Here is a 20,994-nt window from a genome sequence, read left to right on the forward strand (position 1 = left end):
ATCAATATTCTTTCATTTTTGGAGATCCTTTTTTCTGTCTGTGCCTCAGCTTCTTTGTATTCCTCTTCTCTAGTTTCTGTTTCATTTATCATCTCCTCCACTATATCCAGTCTGCTTTTAATACCCTCCATTGTGCTCTTCAATGATTGGTTCTCTGACCAGAATTCATTCCTGAGTTCTTGAATATTTTTCCATACCTCCATTAGCATGTTAATAATTTTTATTTTGAACTCCCTTTCAGGAAGAGTCATGAGGTCCATTTCATTGAATATTTCTTGGGAGTTGTATTAATAATTTTACTCTGGACCAGGTTCCTTTGGCATTTCATATTTGTATATGGCACCCTCTAGTATCCAGAAGCTCTACTCTCTGGAGCTGCTCAGCCCCTGAAGCTATGTCGGGGGTCACGGTGAAGTGAGATTGGTGCCTGGAGGGAGGAAAGAGCTGTTTCCTGCTTCTCAGCTGCTATGCCTGTCTCCACTGCCAGTGAGCTGAGCACACAGGTATGAGCTTTTGTCCCAGAGCAGCCGGATATGGATCCCTGCTTTCTACAGTTGGCTGGAATCTTAGTCTCTCCAGGAATTCTGCCTGTCTTAGCTTTCCAACCCCATAATCACAAGAGTATCATGCAAGCACCATGAAATGTAGGTTTGTGCTCCTAGAGCAGGTCTCCGGAGTTAGGTATTCAGCAGTCCCAGGCCTCTACTCCCTCCCTGCTCTGTTTCTCTTCCTCCCGCTGGTGAGGTGGGTTTGGGGAAGGGCTTGGGTCCCATTGGGCCACAGCTTTGGTACCTTACTCTGTTCCATGAGCTCTGCTCTTTTCTCCAGGTTTATGCAGTCTGGCACAGTCCTCTTTCCTTTTGCTGTCTCAGGATTAGTTGTATTAATTATATTTTCATATTATATGTGGTTTTAGGAGGAAGCCTCTGTCTCACCTCTAATGCCTCCATCTTTCAACTGTACTATTTTTAATTCCCGCCAGCATTGTATAAGAATTTCAGTTATCCTACATCCTTACCCACACCAGGTATGGTCAATCTTTTTAATTTTAGCCATGCTAAAAGATGTACAGTGACATATCATTATGGTTTTAATTTGGATTTCCCTAATGACTAATGATACTGAATATCTTTCTGTGTGCTTTTTGCCATCTGTATATCTTTTATAATATGTACACATTTTAGCTGCTTTTTAATTTTTTAATTATTGAGTTTTGATAGTTCTTTATGCATTCCAGGTATGAGTCCTTTCACAGATATATGGTTTGCAAACATTTTATCCCAGTCTGTGGTTTGAGTATTCATTATCTTAACAACATCTTTCAAAGAGCAGTTTTTAATTTTTATGAAGTCCAATTCATGCATTGGTTAGTGTATGGATTGTGTTATGGTGCCATAGCTAAGAAATCTTTGCCTAACCCGAAGTCACAAAGATTTTCCTCCTATGTTTTTTCCCAGAAGTTTTATAACTTTACTTTCTTCACATTTTACGTTTAAGGCTTATGATTTACTTACATTTAGGTTTTACATTTAGGTTTATGATTGTCTTAAAATAGTTTGGGTTAATTTTTATGTGTGGTATAAATAACACACAAAAGTTTAAAAATATGCAGTTCTTCCAGCACCATTTACTGAAAAGTCTTTTCCATTCTTTTACATGTATCCTATTCATCTTTTTATATTTAAAGTGCCTTTCTTATAGGAATTATATATTCGATTCCTGAATTTTTTTCCAGACTGAGAATCCTTGCCTTTTCATTGGTGCTTTCAGGTATCATTTATATCTACCATCTTGATTTTTTTTCTGTGTTCCTTCCAGTTTTGTTCCCCTTTTCCTCTCTCTCCACCATTTTTGTATTAACTGTACTTTTTTATTAATCTATTTTATCTCCTCTGTAGGCTTACTAGTCATAATTCTTTGTCGTTGTTGTTGTTTAGATATTGCTTAAGGATTTCCCTTAACATCAAAGTTCTGTTTTTATGCGGCATTGTACTGTTTGCCTAAAACACAAGAACTTAACAACAGTATTCTTCCATTTTTCTGCTCCTGGCCTTTGTGTTAATATTGCTACATATGTTATAAACCCCACAAAACATCTTTAGTATTTTTGCTTTAAATAGTTTATTAACTTTTCAAGAAATTTAAATAAGAAAAAAATACTAATATTGACCCATAGTTACCATTTCTGGAGCTCTTTATTCCTTTGTGTAGATTTAGACTTCCATCTGATGTCATTTTTCTTTAGTTGGACTTCTCCAAACATTTCTTCTAGTGTAGGTCTGCTAATGATGAATTTTTTCAGATCCTATATGTCTGAAAAGTCTTTATTTGCCTCCAATTTAAAGGTATTTTTCAATCAGTAAAGAATTTTACATTGACATATTTTTTAGTATTTTTAAGTGTTGCTCTGTTGTCTTCACTCATTATTCCCCATAAGAAATCTACTGTCACCCTTATCTTTGTTCCTTTTGTAGTGTTCTTAACCTCTGCTCAATTTACAGTTTTGTAATCAAATGTATTAATTTTTCTTTATAATTTCTTCCTTTGCTATTTTTCCCCAAAACAATTTTCCCTGAGTATGACTCCACCATGCTCTTATTTATGTTCTTCATGCCCCATGAATAGCAATATTGTCAGAGAAGATTTTTCAGACAGATTATACTTTTAATCAAACTGAAATTTATTTTGTTTTATGGGATCAGAATGTCATCTGTGGTTGATTTCTGGAATTCACCCATGTCAGACTACTTTGTTAGGAACTCTTCTACTGAAAATTTATTCTCAGAGCACCCTAGACCCACCCAATTAGGGCCAGCTGTATATCATGCCCTGGGTTTTCTGTAGTTTTGGTAAACTACATTTGATGCTAGCCTATCAACAGCTTCTGTCCTCATTTTCATCCTAGCATCAATCCACTCATTTACAAACTTTGGTGTAGTTCACACATAGTCACCTGAGGCTGATAGCACCAATGTGCCACATCTCACTGAAGAGCTTTGATTCTATAAATAGAACAAGTGTTTTGGCAGTGAAGAAAAGCTCTAACTCTGCTCTTACACAGTTTCTTTCCTCAAGGAATTTTGTCTGTTTTCTTGAGAGCTACGTATTAGGCCCAAGTCTGCTCCACATTGTCCCTCACTGTCTTTGGACCAGAGACTAGTCAGGGCATATTCTTTTCATGACAAAGGCAGAAGCCAGGAGAACTAGTCCCAGTACATAAACTTACTTCAAAGCTTGCTCACATCATGTCTGCTAACATCTTATTGGCTAAAACAAATCTCCTGGCCAAACACAATGAAATGGAATGCGGAGGTAAACTCTGTCCACAGGAAAGTGAGTATTTCCTGAATAATAACCTAATCTATTACACTTGTCTTCCACTGAGCTCAAAATATTTTAAGATCATAGTAATCAAAGATATAGCTCAATTCCAGCTGTGAGAAATAGTTAAGGGAGGAAAATGAGGCACAGAGACCTTAAGTGATACTCCATGATTCATAGCAGAAATCACAGAGCTGGGATAAAACTCAGTCATTTACGTCCCTGTGCAGGACCCTAATAACTACATGATACAAGTAGAATCACCAAACAACTTCTAAGACATTTAGCAGTTTCATGTGTCCCTTGGCCTATACCATTCTTTTGCCTAGAAAGCCCTGCTCCACAGCTCCGCCTACCATGACATTGGCAAATGCTTCCCTGCACTGGTTTTTGTCATTTGCAAAACCCCTAGAGCTTTGTGAGGATTAAAAGGAGAGGTTTGTGAAATGCTTAGAGCAGAAAAAGAATATGTTATTAAATAGGAGTTTTAAAATAATTTATTCCCTCAATTCAACTCCTAGGATACCTGTTTAATTCAGTTAGTCATTGTGATATTGCAGGAATCATGAGCTCATGTCCATATATAGGCCAGACAAGTATCATGAAAATAGTAAGGAAACTATAGCTTGTTTCATATTGCCTTATGTTGCATTATTTTTTTTGCATATTCCAATGTGCAGGAATATTTTTTGCTCCACAAAGAAACATTTTCAAAATATTTAACAACTGGCCTTTATCCTGAGCCCCCCAGTTGCATGCCTTCTGGCCATAGTGCTAGAACTGAGTCCCGAGTCCTGTGGGAGGGGTGGGAGTAGAAGGGGAAGATCCACTGAAGTGTCTGGGGTAGTAAAGAAGCACACAGAGGGTCTGGGACAGCACAGAGTGGTTCATAGCTATTTACAAACCAATCTGGAAATATTTCTTACCAAAATGTGCCAGGTAAATATCAGCCTTGGTTTTCTCCCATTTTTTTAAACATGCAGGCTTCTTGGCCTATCCTTTGTTTTCCAATTTTTTATAGAGACATGAGAACAAAAAAATCAGTCTTCTCTTAATGTATACCCTGTCTGAAGCAGGCAGCCCTCATTCAGCTTCAGCCAAAATGTTGTCTTATGCCCATTAAACTTCCAATTTTTCAATGGGTGCTAGAAATACAAAGTTTTGTATTGAATCTTTATTGTTGGTTTAATAATTTTAAAACTTTAATCTCTGGCTTGTAGAGTGCATATTATATTCCAGGCATTATAAGAGTTCACAAAGATGTGAATTCTGCCCTGAAGGAACTAATCATCTGATGGAGAGGCTAACAGTTAATTTTATAGTCAGATGGTAGGGATATAACTGCTTTGTGTAACTAGTAACTTTTTCTTGTGTATATGCCTTGTCACTCAACCAGACACAAGGATTCTATGCTCATTTGTTCTCAATGCCAAGTGCTTTACTCATGTTTTGATTGAGTTGTTTTCCTAATGATCTCTTGTTCATTCTGTACAGCTGAAATGAACATAATATAGATGTACAATGATTTAAATTAAGTCATCATCTCTCTGCATAATCAGTCTTACAACAAGTGCCTTGGCAGACAGTAGGCAAGGAATAAACCCTTCTGGAATCGAACCAATCTGATCTGTTAAATAGTAGTTAAAGACATAGAACACATGTGAGAACAGAGCAAAAGGAAATGTAAAAATGCAGGGCTTCCTTGTAAGACTTATGGGGGAAAATCAAATTTGGAAGCCTGCTATGACTGGTACCTCAACCTTTATTTTCAGTGCCAAATGGGCCTCCTGGTTACTCTGGAATCAAGTGAAATACAGAGGTAGGGACCAAAACTCAGTTGGTTATTTTGCCAAAAAACAAAATATAGCTATAACTTACTACCTTTGAAAAATACAAGAATGCCTAGAAAATAGTTATAATATCAACAATAATAGATGAAAGAAAGGATATAGCTACAAAATAGAAAAAGAACATTTTACAACTCAAAGAATTCATCCATATAAATAAATCATCAAAACTACTATTTGCTTTTTACCCATAGTTCAGTCAAATAAATATTTACTTATCACATCCTTCAAAGTTAGATTTTTAAATTTATGTTTTTACCACAAAATTAGCATATGCTTACTGAAAGAAAGAATTCAAAAACAAAATAAAAGCATAGTTACCTTCTCATCCCCCTCCACCTCCCTCGTTCTGACTGCAAAGTGTAACTGCTACAGATAACTTAGTTCATCTCCTCACAGTCCTTTCTCTCTGCTCACTCAAAATATATTCATATGTTCGCACATGACTCTTTTCTCCAAGAACATTGTACTATTCAGTTAACATTTTCCTTCCTGTTCAATCAATTCATGTTGACCTACCCCATTCTCTTTTAAGATGACATGGTATTTTATAGTATTGATATACCATATTTCTTTTAACTATTTCTCTGCTGAGAACCATTTAGGTTGTCTCCAATTTTTCACCATTATAAACAATGCTACAGTAAGCATCACCAGTTTATATTTTAATTTGCTTTCTAATTTTAATAGGACTGTGGAAACTGAAGTCATTGGATCTGTCATTCAATGGGATATCACAAATTGGTTTGTCTGATTTTCAAAACTGCCTGCAACTGGAGAATCTCTATTTAAAGAGCAACAAGATATTTAAAATTCACCCAGAAGCCTTCAAGGACCTCAAAAAATCACAGGTTACAAATAATACTTCATAATACTTTCACATAGTACATAGTATCTTTATAATACTTCAAATATGTGGATATATGGGCAATTATATTAGAATATTTCCATTAGAGAGTTTCTTCACACTCAGGAGGAGTACTGGCTATTAATCAAAGCATATAAGTCTATTTTAAGATTCCTCTAAAATTGCGGAAGTGTCTTGCCTCAAAGATCGAACACCTCAGTAATGGATGTGAATTTTATTCTAGTGTAATACTTAGCAAGAATTGGCACATTACTTTTCTAAATCAAAGTTTCTATTTACCAGTTGGCCAGAAATTTAATCTTAGTTATTTTCAGGGCTCCTTCCCTGAGCTTCAAGGTCAGTCAAATGTCCCTGGGGTCTTATGGAATCCAGAACTTGGGAGGTTTCTCTGAATCACCCTGGTGGTTGCTAGCTGATGTTAGCCCAGTTTTATATGAAGTGTTATTTAAGCATAGCTGCAAGACAAATATCCAACTCCCCCCTTTTAACTGGAATAGCTCCCCAAGTCTCTCCTCTCTCAAAGAGAGACTAGTGAAGTAGTGGTGAGGTGAAGGTGGACTCCAGAGGTACTGCCTGGGTTTAAACCTAGACTCTGCCACTTATCAGCCAAATTATCTTGGGCATGTTACCAAATCTCTTTGTGTCTCAATTTTCTCATCTGAAAAATAGAGATAACTTAGTTCCTTTCTTATAGAATTTTGTGAGAATTAAATGTTTTAATATGTATAAAATGCTTTGAACAGTATTTGGAATACAGTGAACTCTTTAGCAATATAGATGACACATAGGAATTCTAAAGTGGCTACTCTGTTAATGTAATAATCTGTGCCACACCTTGTTGAAAACTCTTGTGAGGCCCACAAGAAGAAGCTGGCCCCTGCCCGCCCCCACCCCACTTCCTAAGCCCATCCCCCCTGCTCTCTGTATCCTCTGTCTTCACCTCAAGCTCTGCCCACTTGTTGATCCTTTTGCCTGGAAGCGCTCTTATTAATTCTTCCAATGCCACATCCTCAAGGAAAGTTTCCCTGCTCCTCCAGGTGAATTAGTTGCCCTTCCATACACACTTAGAATATACTATTTCCTCACTGTACTTATCACAACTGAACTTATTTAGTTTTAGTTATGGTTAGTGGTTAATGCCTATATTCTCATAACCCTTCTACTAGACAGTAAACTCAAAGAGAGCACATCTATTTTGTTTCCTGGTGCTTAGCACATGTCTAATACATAACACATATTTAAAAACACATGTTGAGTAAACAAAGGAATGAGTGATGGGTGAGGACCATGGAGAGGTATGTTAGTTATCAACTGCTGTCTAAAAAATTACTAGAATCTTAGCAGTCTAAAACCACACACATGTTATCTCATGATTTCCATGGGTCACAGATCCAGGCAAGGCTTAAAAGGGTCCTCTGCCTAGGGTCTCTCAAGAGGCTGCCACCAAGGTGTTCACCAGGGCTGGATTCTAACCTGAGAAGGACACACTTCCAAGCGCCTGTGGTTGTCGGCAGGCTTCAGTTCCCTGTGGACTATTGGACCGAGGGCTCAGCTCCTTCCTGGCTGTCAGCCTAAGCCTACCTCAGTTCCAGGCCATGTGGGCTTCTCCACAGGGCAGTTCATAGCATGGTGCTTGCTTCGGGCCCAAAGAAGGGAGCCTTCTAAGCAAGAACATTATAACCTTAAGTAATGTAGTCACAGAAGTGACATCTCATTTCATTTGCCATAATAAGTGGTTAGAACCAAGTCATAGGCCCTGCCTATACTCAAGGAGAGGAGATTACTCAAGGGCATGAATACAGGAGGCAGGATCATTTGATCTTAGAGTTTGTCTGCTACAGTAACTATCAGCACAGAGGAGAAAGTCCACCTAGTTTGGTAGTGCTCCCCAGTTCACCAGAGATTGGTTGTCAGATTGCATGGGAATCTCTCTCAGTATATTGTATGCTGACTGAAGTATATTTATATATGTAATTGACCTTTGTCTTTATTTCCTGTGCATTTTTTATAGTGCTTTACAAGTTTTCTGTAGCTCATAGGTAATAGATGCTATCGGCAAACTAAAACGTAACCCCAAGACTGTTAAATCATCTGTCTTCTCAATTCACTCAAGCCATCCAGAATCATACTTCTCCTTCTCTATTATCCCTTCTACATAATTTGGCAATAACTCTAAAAACAGATTTTGGAACATGACAAACATATTTGAACCCGAAACTGAATATTAAAACAGATATTGGGTTTTTTTCAGGAGCTATATTTAATAATTGCATTGTGCTATATGTCTTCCCCTATGGGATTCTTTTCAGAAGCCAGATTGATTCTTCAAAACATAAATTCATAATCATGTTTAGATAGAATGAAGTAAGTTCCATGGACATTTCAAATTAGCATTCCTTTCTTCAGCTTAGCCCATTCTTCTTAGAGGCCATGATTTGTGTGGCTACATTATATGCTTCTCCCAATCTTTCTATAATTTACACTACTTTCAGATGTTGATGGATGGCTATTCTTTAGCCAAATTTGACTATTCTGTTTTACTCTTCTTAGAAATTATTCCTCCTGAATCACTTTACTAGTTTACTGTCCTCTCTCCCGTTTTGCTTTTGGTTCCATGTTAATATAATAAGATGCAAGAATGAAAAAGAATGCAGAAATGCACTAAAAAGAAAATAAGTACCTGAAAAACATTGGACTATTTCTTCAGTAGTTGAGGAGGGGTATATAAGAAAGCTATTGATCCTGGGCAAGGCCTGACCAAGGCAAACAGTTTTCTTTTTCTTCCCAGTCATTGTCTTCTACTTTTTATGTTTGACAACATTCCTTTGGGAGTCAAGACTGTCTGGTTACTCAGCACTGAAAAGGACACCCTCACTACCTAAGTTCAGGGAGAATTCAGATTTTACATGTAATGGTCTTCTCATGGTGCTGTTTCATTGTTTATCTGAATCAGCTCCTCTTAGGAATCTACATAACCCAAGATGTCAGTGCTGCTTTTTCCCTGGTGTTTATAAAAACATATGACCCAGATAACATTTAGCTTCTCTAGTTCTTTGCATGGCCTTTTTTTTTTTTTTTGCATTTTCTCTTTTTCTAATAACCATCTTCCCCTCCCCAAGCCCCATGACCTACCATGGTGCCTCATGCTCCAGGCCTCCTCTGCCCAATCTTTCACTCCAGAGCAGTGAGAGTATATTCAAAGAGGGTGTATTCTGGACTGGAAGGCACACAGTGAGCCAGATAAGATCTCAACTTGGCCATTTCATTCACACATTCCTTTCTCCATTATTTACTGAATGCCTGCGGTGTGCTAGACTCTAGTACTAGGGGCTATGTGGGTTATACTGTGTGGCCCAGCCCAGTTGCCTCCTCTGTAAAGATGGGGAAAACGAGGAAGTTGGTGGGGTTAGAAATAACGTATGTGAAGCCCCCAGTAGAATGCCTGGTGGATAGCTGTGCTATAAAAATGGAAGCTAGGGCTATACCTACCTGCCTTCCCTGCTATATCATGCCACTGACATATCCAACTTCAGGAGATCCTGCTCTGTGCCTCTAGAGTCACTGAATACTTTTTGTTCCCCAGTTCCCCCTGAATTTCTGATTAGACTAGAAAAATTAGTCATCTTATATATATATTGAATAGCCATGGATGAAGAGAAATATTCTATGACCCTTGAGATAATACTTGATGCAAAATATCTCTCTTTGCTACTTCTGGTCAACCACAGTTCTGTCCTATGTCCTCATCATCTAGTATCTTCTGTCACTTTCAGGTTCACAGGGCTTCTAGAAAACCTAGACCTGATACCTAATTCTAGATTTTGATAACAACAATGAATCTAAGTTTTACCTAACAATATAAATTACAACTCATAAAAAGGAAGGAAGGGCCACAGCCAAAATTACACTTAACAGCGAGAAGCTGAAAGCTTTTTCTTTAAGATCGGGAACAAGACAAGGATGCCCACTCTCCCCACTTTTATTCAAAATAGTTCTGAAGGTCCTAGCCACAGCATTCAGACAACACAAAGAAATAAAAGGCATCCAGATTGGTAAGAAAGAAGTCAAACTGTCCCTGTTTGCAGATGACATGTTACTGTATATAAAAAAAACCTTAAAGAATCCACTCCAAAATGACTAGATATAATATCTGAATTCAGCAAAATTGTGGGATGCAAAATTAATACACAGAAATCTGTTGCACTCCTATACACTAACGATGAACTAGCAGAAAGAGAAATCAGGAAAACAATTTCATTCACAATTGCATCAAGAAGAATAAAATACCCAGGAATAACCCTAATCAAGGAAGTGAAAGACCTATACTCTGAAAACTATAAGACACTCATGAGAGAAATTAAAGAAGATACTGATGAATGGAAACACATCCCATGGTCATAAATAGGAAGAATTAATATGTCAAAATGGCCATCCTGCCTAAAGCAATCTACAGATTCAATGCAATCCCTATCAAAACACCAACAGCATTCTTCAACAAAGTAGAGCAAATAGGTCTAAAATTCATATGGAACCACAAAAGACCCCGAATAGCCAAAGCAATCCTGAGAAGGAAGAATAAAGATGGGGGGATTATGCTCCCTGACTTCAAGCTCTACTACAACACCACAGTAATCAAGACAATTTGGTACTGGCACAAGAACAAACCCATAGACCAATGGAACAGACTAGAGAGCCCAGATATAAATTCAAGCATATATGGTCAATTAATATACAATAAAGGAGCCATGGATTTACAATGGGGAAATGACAGCCTCTTCAACAGCTGCTGTTGGCAAAACTGGACAGCTAGATGCAAGAGAATGAAACTGGATTATTGTCTAACCCCACACACAAAAGTAAACTTGAAATGGATCAAAGACCTGAATGTAAGTCGTGAAACCATAAAACTCTTAGAAGAAAACATAGGCAAAAATCTCTTGAATATAAACATGAGCAGCTTTTTCGTGAATGCATCTCCTCAGGCAAGGGAAACAAAATAAAAAATGAACAAATGGAAATACATCATGCTAAAAAGCTTCTGTACATCAAAGGACACCATCAGCAGAACAAAAAGGCATCCTATAGTATGGGAGAATATATTTGTAAATGACATATCTAACAAGGGGTTACATCCAAAATATATAAAGAACTCACACACCTCTGGAATTCCACTCCTAGGAATTTATGCTAAGAATTCAGGAGCCCAGTTTGAAAAAGATATATGCACCCCTATGTTTATCACAGCACTATTTACAGTAGCCAAGAAATGGAAGCAACCTAAGTGTCCATCAGTAGAAGAATGGATAAAGAAGATGTGGTACATATACACAATGGAATATTATTCAGCCATAAGAAGAAAACAGATCCTATCATTTGCAACAACATGGATGGAGCGAGAGGGTATTATGCTCAGTGAAATAAGCCAGGCAGAGAAAGAGAAATACCAAATGGTTTCACTCATCTGTGGAGCATAAGAACAAAGCAAAAACTGAAGAAACAAAATAGCAGACTCACAGAACCCAGGAATGAACTAACAGTTGCCAAAGAGAAAAGGACTGGTGAGGGGGGTGAGAAGGAGGAAGAAGGGGATAAGGGACATTATGATTAGCACACACATTGTAGGGGGGGCACAGGAAAGGCACTATAGCACAAGAAGACAAGTAAGTGACTCTATAGCATCTTACTATGCTGATGGACCTGTAATAAGGGGATTGTGGTGGGGACTTGATAATGGGGGAAATCTGGCAATCACAATGTTCTTCATGTGATTGTACATTAATTATACCACAATAAAAATAAAAAGAAAGAAGGGAAAATAAAGGTGTCTAATATAGGCACTGTACTTAAGTCTTCCACACACATTTAATCTTTCCAACAACCCTGGGAGGTAGGCTCATAGAGAGTAGACAGTTTGCTGTGGCTCACAGAGTTGTTAGGAGCAGAGCAGAGACTTAAACCCAGTACTCTCTGACTCTCAATTCTGTGCTAAATTCATTTTGCCTCCATAGAAATGTAAACAAGGTCTATAACCATCCTGTATTTTGTCTCTCAGTATCTTTATTCACAGACTACCCTAAATTTGTTTCTTCTCAAGCAGGTCGTAGATCTCAGAAACAATGTTCTGACCACCATCCTACCAATGATGATCATTGCTTTAGAACTTCCCCATCTGGAGGCTAACTTGGCTGATAAACAATGGCAGTGTGACTGTAGCATGGCAGTCTTCCAAGATTTCATATCTGAATCCTGGAGGGAAAAATGGCATCTAATCTGTAACAAGTCTATAGGTAAGTCAGTAGTACCTCTTCTCTCTGAAATGGTTTCAGGCAAACTGAAGAAAAGCCCATGAAAAATGTACTCCTTTATGAAACAGTGGCGGACAGAAAGCAGGAGGGCTGATCCACAGGTTCATCAGCATCAGCTGTGGCGCAGAATAATCACTGGTACCTAACTGTTTTCCTCAGTTCATGAATGATTTTTATCAGGCAGTCAAAGAAACCTGTTCAGATAGCTCAGAAACAATTGGATTTGATCAAAAACAGAAATTTCACAAGGAGAAAGCCCCAAAATGTCACTTTCTATCCCAATTCCTAACAGTTCAGCAGAGGGAGAACTTTTTAAATGTGAAATGCTATCATTTAAAATACTTGCTAATAACCCTCTGAAATTATAATTCTATACATACACAAAACACATGTATTTCAAAAGTATATTTTTCTTTCATTTGTTCTCTGCCACTCAAACAAAGTGCTACAGTTACTGGCGTGGACATTCTGGAAAACATTTTTTCACTGTTAAGTGTCTTAGCTAAATCTTGTACTGCTAACTGGGGGCACAGGAGTCAGGTTGTTTTGTAATGAGACCTGCACTCTGTTCTCCCCAGGACTGCCATTGAAGTAGAAACATGGCCATGCTTACTGGGTTTAGAAGAAATCCTTGAAGATTAGAGAGAAGTCTTAATATTTTTGGCCATATTGTTTCATTCCTCTTAAAAGCCATGACTGGCATTCTGAGTATGGAGGGAAAAATGTGAGGAACCAGGAGAGAAACCTAAATATTTTTGTGTTTACCAGCACTGGGGAATGGTGAGGAAATGATATTACAAAGCCAAGGCAGACTTAGCAGAGAGATGATGGAATTTCTTAGAAACGTACAGGAGGTGAGGATAAGCAGGAAGCACTGTGGCTGCCCCTCCATCTGGCTTGCTTCCTCCCATAGGCAGCAGTCAGGCAAGAAGCCTCAGAAATGAACCTAAGCCTGAAAGCCATGTGTAAAAGTGCACAGAGCTGTTTACATACTTAATGGCCTGAGATAATCAATCAACCAATAATCAATCAGTAAGGCTGCTTATCATCATGTGATATACACTCTATATAAAGCCAGATAAGGACTGGGGTGGACTCACAGAAGCTTTTAAACCACTAGTATCTTATTTCAATGCTCATCAATGTGTGTTTCTCCCCACTACTTTCAGGGAATAAGGAAGCATACTGGTGGATTCCCAAAAGCAGAATTTCCAGGGAGACCCACCATCCTCACATTAACAGGAATCATATGAAAAGCCTTAGAACAAGCAAAGCCCAGAGGCCCCAGGAAAGACTGTTTGTGTGCCTTTCCACTCCAGGGAAGAAAAAACATGCTGGCTTTGATACCACTGAGAAGCAGAGACGGCTGCGAAGATGGATTAGGAGCTCCAGGGATGTGCAAACTACTGGCGGAAAGGAAGACACCTCCCAGGACTTCACCCTGGCAGTCTGCCTGGCGGTGTTCATCACGTTCTTCGTGGCTTTCGGCCTGGGGGCTTTTACAAGGCCTCATGTTGACAGACTGTGGCAACAGAGATGCCGGAACCGAGGCCCTGGTTCAGATAGTGTGTATTCGAACGAGGGCTTCTATGCTGACGTGGAGGCTGCGGGGAGCCCACAGCACGGAAGGACAGGCCTGCCCCAGGCTTTCCAGGATCTCAACTCCTATGAGAACCACGACCCTTTCGTGGTGAGGCAGTGCAGCCCACACGCTGCTGTCGTTCCTGATGGGACGCAGCGGGAGAGCAGGAAGAAACCTGGCAGCCCGCAGAGCAGGGAACTATGCCAACACAACCCTGGGGCAGGAAGAAAGGATCAGGGGCTTCCCAATGATAGTACAGCCCATTCAGTTCTCCGAGGACAGACGAACACCGGTAATAAGACACTCATTTCAGCAGGACAGGACCATGTCTACAGGAATGACCATCTTGGAGAAATAAATGATAAAACTGTGGTCCAGGAAGATTCTCTCAGTGAGCAAATGGATGTCCCCACAGTAACTGGCAGGTTACAAACTGTCTCTGTCTCAATCCATGATAATTCACATGAATTAAACCCACCACCCTCAAGACAAATTGCAGCTTCTTTCTCTAAAATGCGAACACATATAAAAACACAGAGGACTGGAGAGAGTCAAGGAAGAGAGTGCACTGAACAGTTACCTTCAGAGTTTGCAAAGGAAATGCAAGTGAGTGCTTACATTAATTCTCAGAACACACAGCAACAGAAGCTCAAGGGGGCCAGTGCTAAGGAAGAGCTTTCTGCCTGCTCCACGACGGTCCCACTCAGTGACCCAGGTGATATGGACCGATTCCCACAGGTCTTTCCTCCAGGATGGGGCCAGGGCCTGCATGTCACTCCTGATATGCAGCCAGTGCATATACCTGTTCCTTCTGTCACTGAGTATAAGCTGGACTCCAACTACGATTCTGATGAAGGGTCTTTATTCACTCTTAGTTCTGTGAGTTCAGAGGATGCAAGAAATGAGATTGAAGAAGAGGCACTTGGCAAGGGGAGCTGTACAGCCAGCAAACCCGTGGAGGACAAGGACTTAGGGCTGAGGAAGGACAATGTCACCTCATTAGAGAGTCTTGAGGACAATATCACCTTCCTGAGGATACTAGGGAAATGTGAGAATCAGGAGGATCATTTTGAAAAACCTCTCATTCCTGGTCCAGAGCCTGGTTTGTGTGAGACTCATCTGCAGAGTGCCTCTAACACCAAAAAAATCGAGGATCTATTGAGCTTGCCTGGATCACTGGACAGCAGTCCTTTCAGTGATGAGATCCCAGGCACGGTCACTCATGAGCACGTCACAGCTCCTCAGTCTGAGACAGCAGAGTGGCACTGCTCACTTAGAGACTTAGAATTTTCAAATGTGGATATTTTACTGCAAACACCACCAGATTCTGCTGAAGTTCCCTCAGACCCTAGTAAGAGTGTCTGTCATGAAAGAGACTCAGACATTTATAAATATGAACCTTGCATTCAGGCAATAGACACAGCTCAAAATGATACTCCTTTCAAGATCACTACAGGGAAAAACACAACACCCCCAGAACAAGATTCTGAAGGAGGCAACATGAATTCCAACCTGCTGGACACTGATGCAAATGAAGGGCTTGTATATCCTCATGAGGACTGTGATTCCAGAAAGGCTATAAGCCAAACACAATTGTTACAGCCCTGTGGTCATGAACCAGCTCTTCAGTGTGAAAGAGGAGGGGGTGAATGTTTTGAAGATGGTCCCAAGAGCCTGCGACCATTATTACAAGACACCCTGGAGGATGAGGACCTAGGGGTGAGGAAGGACAATGTCACCTCATTAGAGAGTCTTGAGGACAATATCACCTTCCTGAAGATTCTGGGGAAATGTGAAAATCAGGAAGATCATTTTGAAAAACCACCCATTCCTGGTCCAGAGCCTGGTTTGTGTGAGACTCATCTGCAGAGTGCCTCTAATACCAAGAAAATCGAGGATCCATTGAGCTTGCCTGGATCACTGGATAGCAGTCCTTTCAGTGATGAGATCCCAGGCACGGTCACTCATGAACACGTCGCAGCTCCTCAGTCTGAGACAGCAGAGTGGCACTGCTCACTTAGAGACTTAGAATTTTCAAATGTGGATATTTAACCACAAATACCACCACATTCTGCTGAAGTTCTCTCAGACCCTCATAAGAGTGTCTGTCATGAAAGAGACTCAGATATTTATAAATATGAACCTTTGTATTCAGGGAATAGATACAGCTCAAAATTATATTCCTTTTAAGATCACTACAGAGGAAAACACAATGCCCCCAGAACAAGATTCTGAAGGGGGCAACATGAATTCCAACTGCTGGACACTGAGGCAAATAAAGGGCTTATATATCCTCATGAGGACTGTGATTCCTGAAAGGCTATAAGCCAAACAATTGTTACAGCCCTGTGGTCACGAAGCAGCTCTTCAGTGTGAAAGAGGAGGGGGTAAATGTTTTGAAGATGGTCCCAAGAGCCTGCTACATTACTACAAGAGCTTCCAAATAAAACCAGTTCACTAGGAACACAGGAGCTCTTCATTGTTAGAGATCGGGGTAAACATTCAAAGGAGAATCTGTTGCAGTTCAGAAAAGATGATTCTAACTTTTATACATAAATGGAGACCCAGAGCAACTTGATAGGAACTGGCTCTATGACAAAGACAAGGACATTCAATTTGAAAATCAAAGCAAAATTCAAGTTAACATTTTCCATACAGACTGAAGCACTTAGATGGAATTGCTGATCAGACTTTAATTAATTCTGCACAAAGAACTTCTTGGAAATTGTTCCCAAAACTACAAAAATGGAAGGATTCAGAGCAATTCTAAATATTTTTTTAATAAGCTACATTAAAAGAGGGACCATTTTCTAGAATTAAATGTAAATTAAAAATCAATTTCAAGAAAGGAAATGTTTTTCTGTAAATGAAAGAAGTACTCCATCATTATCCTTGATTAGTCCCAAGAATCCCCTAATCCAACTGTTATCATCACCACTAGTCTTATAGGGTCTAAGTCCTCAGTAGCTCTCTCAACCCTCAAATAAGGCATATGCTTTATTGATCACCTAGATTGTTTTAAGGCCTCTTTGTGACCTTTAGTACTTCTCCTTGCCCCAACTTACCTCTAAATAACCTTATATCCTATTCATCTCTTCACTACTCAAAACTTTTGATAACTCCCCATTGCCTATATAAAGACCAAATCCCATAAGCTGGCACACCCTGCCTTTCCAACTTCATCTCATGACATTATTAGTTCACCACACATTCTACATTCTGGTTTACATCACTTAAGTGAATCATTTATTCATTTCATCAAAATTTTAAGGCCTTCACTGGTCTCTGATCAATTTCTTCCCCCTGTTCACAATTGTTATTTTGAAATTTTCCTGTCCTTGAACTTTGAGAAAATTTAGGCTATCAGAAGAAAACTCCCTCACTCCCCTACCCCATAGCAGTAAACATTTTACTATCCATATCCCTTCTTTCTTCCAATCTAAGACTCAGTGGTTAATCCCTCCAGTCTGCTCTTACTGCAGTCTTGGGCATGGATCTATTAAGTAGAAAGCCAGACATGAGCTACTGGAGAAGGGTGAGAGGAAATCCCAGTTCAAAATACCTGTAAAAACCAAAATCAGTCAAAGGGAGAAATAAAGTTTAAAATCCATTTATTGCTTACAAACTGCAGTCTGGCCCTTCTCTCTCTCCTGCTCCAGCAGCAGCAAAACCGGCCCTCCCCTCACCTCTCAGGTACAGATAAGGGCCTCTGTTGCCCAGGTAATTACCCATTGATTTGGAGATGAACTTCTCTTCACCCCTGAGGAATTATGCAAATCCACTAAAGCCATACTTCTCTCCTCTCTTGAGCTCCTGTTGATATGCAAATATACTAAAACCAGGCAAGATATTCTGGAAATATTACAACTTTACCCACAGGCCACCCCTCCAGAAACCTCACCTTACAATTTACTTGTTTCCCCTCTTCCAACCAATCTAATAACATACAATAGCAACAGCAATAAAATCTTGATAATCCTCAAACCAGAGGATTCAGCCTATGCAGATTAAATAAACGTACTTTTCAGCACAATCCCTCACTAAGCACAAAATATGTTTCTACATTTGTTTACTCATTCCTAACAACCATGCTAGATTGCTCACAAAACTTTTGCCAAACATTAGACAAAGTCAAGCCTCTCTTTAAGAATTTTTTTCTTGACAACAGCAACACAATCATAATTCTCAAACCAGAGGATTTAACTAGGTCCAAAGTTCCATGCAGATTAAGTCCAAAGCTTGTCCATTCCAGCCATCATGTGGCATTTGCAGCCAGGGGACACATCCAGGACACAAGGACTATAGAGGCAAATAACCGTGATTTTGGTGGGCCACCTTGGTGTTATTCCAGGAATACACAGGAGGCCAGCTTCCAGGCCTTTTCCCCAGGGTGCCAGAAGAGCCAGTCATCGCTGGTCCATGTGTTGAAATGTCCAGGGCCACGTCCAATTTATTCCTAATTGCTGCACCCATCCTTGCAACACATGTCCAAAAAGTGGGTGCGTTGATCGCTATCAATCACCAGTGACTAAAGGAATCCTGTTCCCAGTAGAGCAGCTGAGTTGTGAGATTTTTTTCTTTCCTGCTGAAGGTTCTAATTTTACTCTTGCTCTTTTGGTTCTGCTTTCCTAGAAAACACCCAATATGATCAAACTTGACTTGTTGGTTAGACTGCATCATTTTCTAATTGCACATGAACTAATTCATAGAATAGAAACATGCTGTGTGACATCATCAATTTATTCCCTCTCTGTACTGGCAGGGCAAAGGGCTGGAAGTTACTCTTCCACCTCCTGGAAGCTAAGCTTCCCATTTAACCAATGGAGTTCAGCACAGCAGCACAGCAGGACTCCAGGGTTAGCAGGAGAAGTTTTGCAGCTTCTGCCTGGGTATCTTAAAATGCTCACTCTGGAAAAAGCAAGCTGCCATGTAAGCAGTCCTGTTACCCTCAGACCTACCATACCATAAGGAAGCCCAAGCTGGCCACATGGAGAGACACCCAGTCAGCACCCAGCTGTTCCAGACATCCAAGCTGAGTGCAAACATTTGCACAAAGATAATGACTTCAGCCAGAGCCACCACCTGATTGCAGCCCTGTAGGATCCAAAGCAAGAGCGACTCAGCTGAACCTGTCAGCCTCCAGAGCTCTGACAAATAATAGTCAAGTGCTACTGTAAGCCACTAAGTTTTAGTGGCGGAATTGTTTGTGCACAGTTAACCAGAGCATAGAGGAATTTACTGTACTAGCATGTAAATATTAGTCATAGGAATACAGATTAGACTATCTGTGCTGAGGGTAGTGTTCAGGTACCTGTTGCTGGGTTATTTGGGGGCAGAAGTAGAAAAGGTCTCCCTTGCATACATGAGTTCACAGCAATATTTTTAGGTTTAGTTTTAGATTTGCTCTATGACATACCTACTAACAATTTTAGTTCCTATTACAAACATTAACTCCTTTTCTTTCATAATTTTCCAAGCCATAGAATTATTTATAACTGAAATTGAATAATATAACTATTCATTTTGTTCTTCCACACAAACTAAGTCCAAAATAAAAGTGTTAATATTAACATAGATAATAAAACTACTGGAAGAATAATAAGTGCAGTGGTTGGCCATCACATCTGAAAAAATCCCTTTACTGATTGCCACTCCAGTTCCTTTGTTCTGATTTACTGTGGTTGAAACATAAATACATGTTGTGTTTAGGTTTTGAGATTGTTAAAGGCCTTGTTATTTTTACCACTGCCTGTTTCAAAAACCAGAAATTATAATGTACTTTCTAAAGTATTTTTAGACCCAGAAATAGCTTTTAGTAGGGAAAAGAGAAAACAACTTGTTTGAAATTTATTTACATTTATAGTAATTACTATTACAGTTATTATTGCTTGCCCTAGTTGCCTTTTGTGACTTTTTAAACTTTTTAAAAACCTGTTTCATTATTATTGACATGCAAACAGACAAGACAGGTGTATATTTCATGTGGGCAAGAAGAAACTTTTATCATAAAACAATTTGATAACAAGATGGAGTTCTGATGGCTTTATACTGCATGGGCAGAAAACACAGCCAGAAAGAATTGTCACCGGAGACAGGGCGGTCTCTCTTACCCGAGACTTTGTCTCAACCCTATTGTTGAGGAAATACTCATTTGGTTGCAGCACCTTCTCTTTTCAGCAAAGAGATATTATTTTCATATAATGCCCAATTAAACAAATGTACCTTCAGGTACAGCAGAATTTGCTTGTAAGTTCCCTTTAATTAAAATATACTCCTTTCATAGAGAGACTTGATTTTTTTTACTTTTATCAAAAAGGGGCTTGTGGGACTGAGGTGTGTAATCTCTGTTTGTCTCCCTCGGTATGTGACCTCGTGCCGAGTGCCTTTTGTCTGTGCGGGTTCTTCCACAGGGCCCCGTGTCTGCCCTTGGCCATGCAGGCTGCCTCACAGGGTGGTCACCAGAGGCCTCTTGCCTGGCTCTGTGGGATTTGTGGATTCCAGACAAGTTTTCACATTAGCTTTACAGATTGTGGAAAAAGTATGGGCTTGGAGGGAATGAGATCGCTATGGAGACCACTGCTTTAATGTGGGCATTAGTTGAGGAAGGTGTCAAGGGACTGGAAATGGAAAGTCCCAGGAAGGACCCACAGTGCTGATTGATTAGCCCAGTCCCCGACACGGAGTGAGGGCTGAACAAGCATTTGTCAGCTCCGTGAGTAGTGGAATGAAGGGACAGAGCACAGGCAGAGAATTCTGCTCTAATGAGGGGCAGTAGATCTTTTTAAATCTAGATTAATCCTTCTCTCTACCATCACCCCTTTCCACACCCTAGACTTGCTGAACAAACAGGGTAAATTGTCCTGCAGAGTGACCTACATTCTGCATTTGGCCAATTGCTTCCTCCTAGTCATTTTGTTCCATTAAGTATTTGGAATTCCTGCTGTTTCTGTCTAGGGATCATGTTTCTTCATTATTTGCTTGTGAATATCCCACCCACCTTCGAGGAACCAGCTCAAAACTGCTCCCCTCTTTATGAAGGCTCTCTTGATTGTTCCAAAATCACCTTCCTCA

The 20,994-nt window shown here is 39.8% G+C and overlaps 1 protein-coding gene across 2 annotated transcripts in view; it reads left to right on the top strand.

Moving 5' to 3' along the window:
- The window catches only part of LRRC66 (leucine rich repeat containing 66), a 43,808-nt gene extending 23,590 nt beyond the window's left edge, over positions 1-20,218 (top strand). The window contains exons 3-5 of one of the 2 annotated variants that reach the window (XM_036998703.2): positions 5,859-6,019; positions 12,131-12,323; positions 13,511-20,218. In XM_036998703.2, the coding sequence (XP_036854598.2) occupies positions 5,859-6,019; positions 12,131-12,323; positions 13,511-15,975 (2,819 nt within the window). In that variant the 3' untranslated portion in view covers positions 15,976-20,218. The remainder of the gene's footprint in view (positions 1-5,858; positions 6,020-12,130; positions 12,324-13,510) is intronic. The other variant, XM_036998704.2, reaches the window with a different exon arrangement.
- Positions 20,219-20,994: the final 776 nt, after the last annotated feature.

Source organism: Manis javanica, chromosome 5, assembly GCF_040802235.1.
Source record: "Manis javanica isolate MJ-LG chromosome 5, MJ_LKY, whole genome shotgun sequence".
Lineage (NCBI taxonomy): Eukaryota > Metazoa > Chordata > Mammalia > Pholidota > Manidae > Manis > Manis javanica.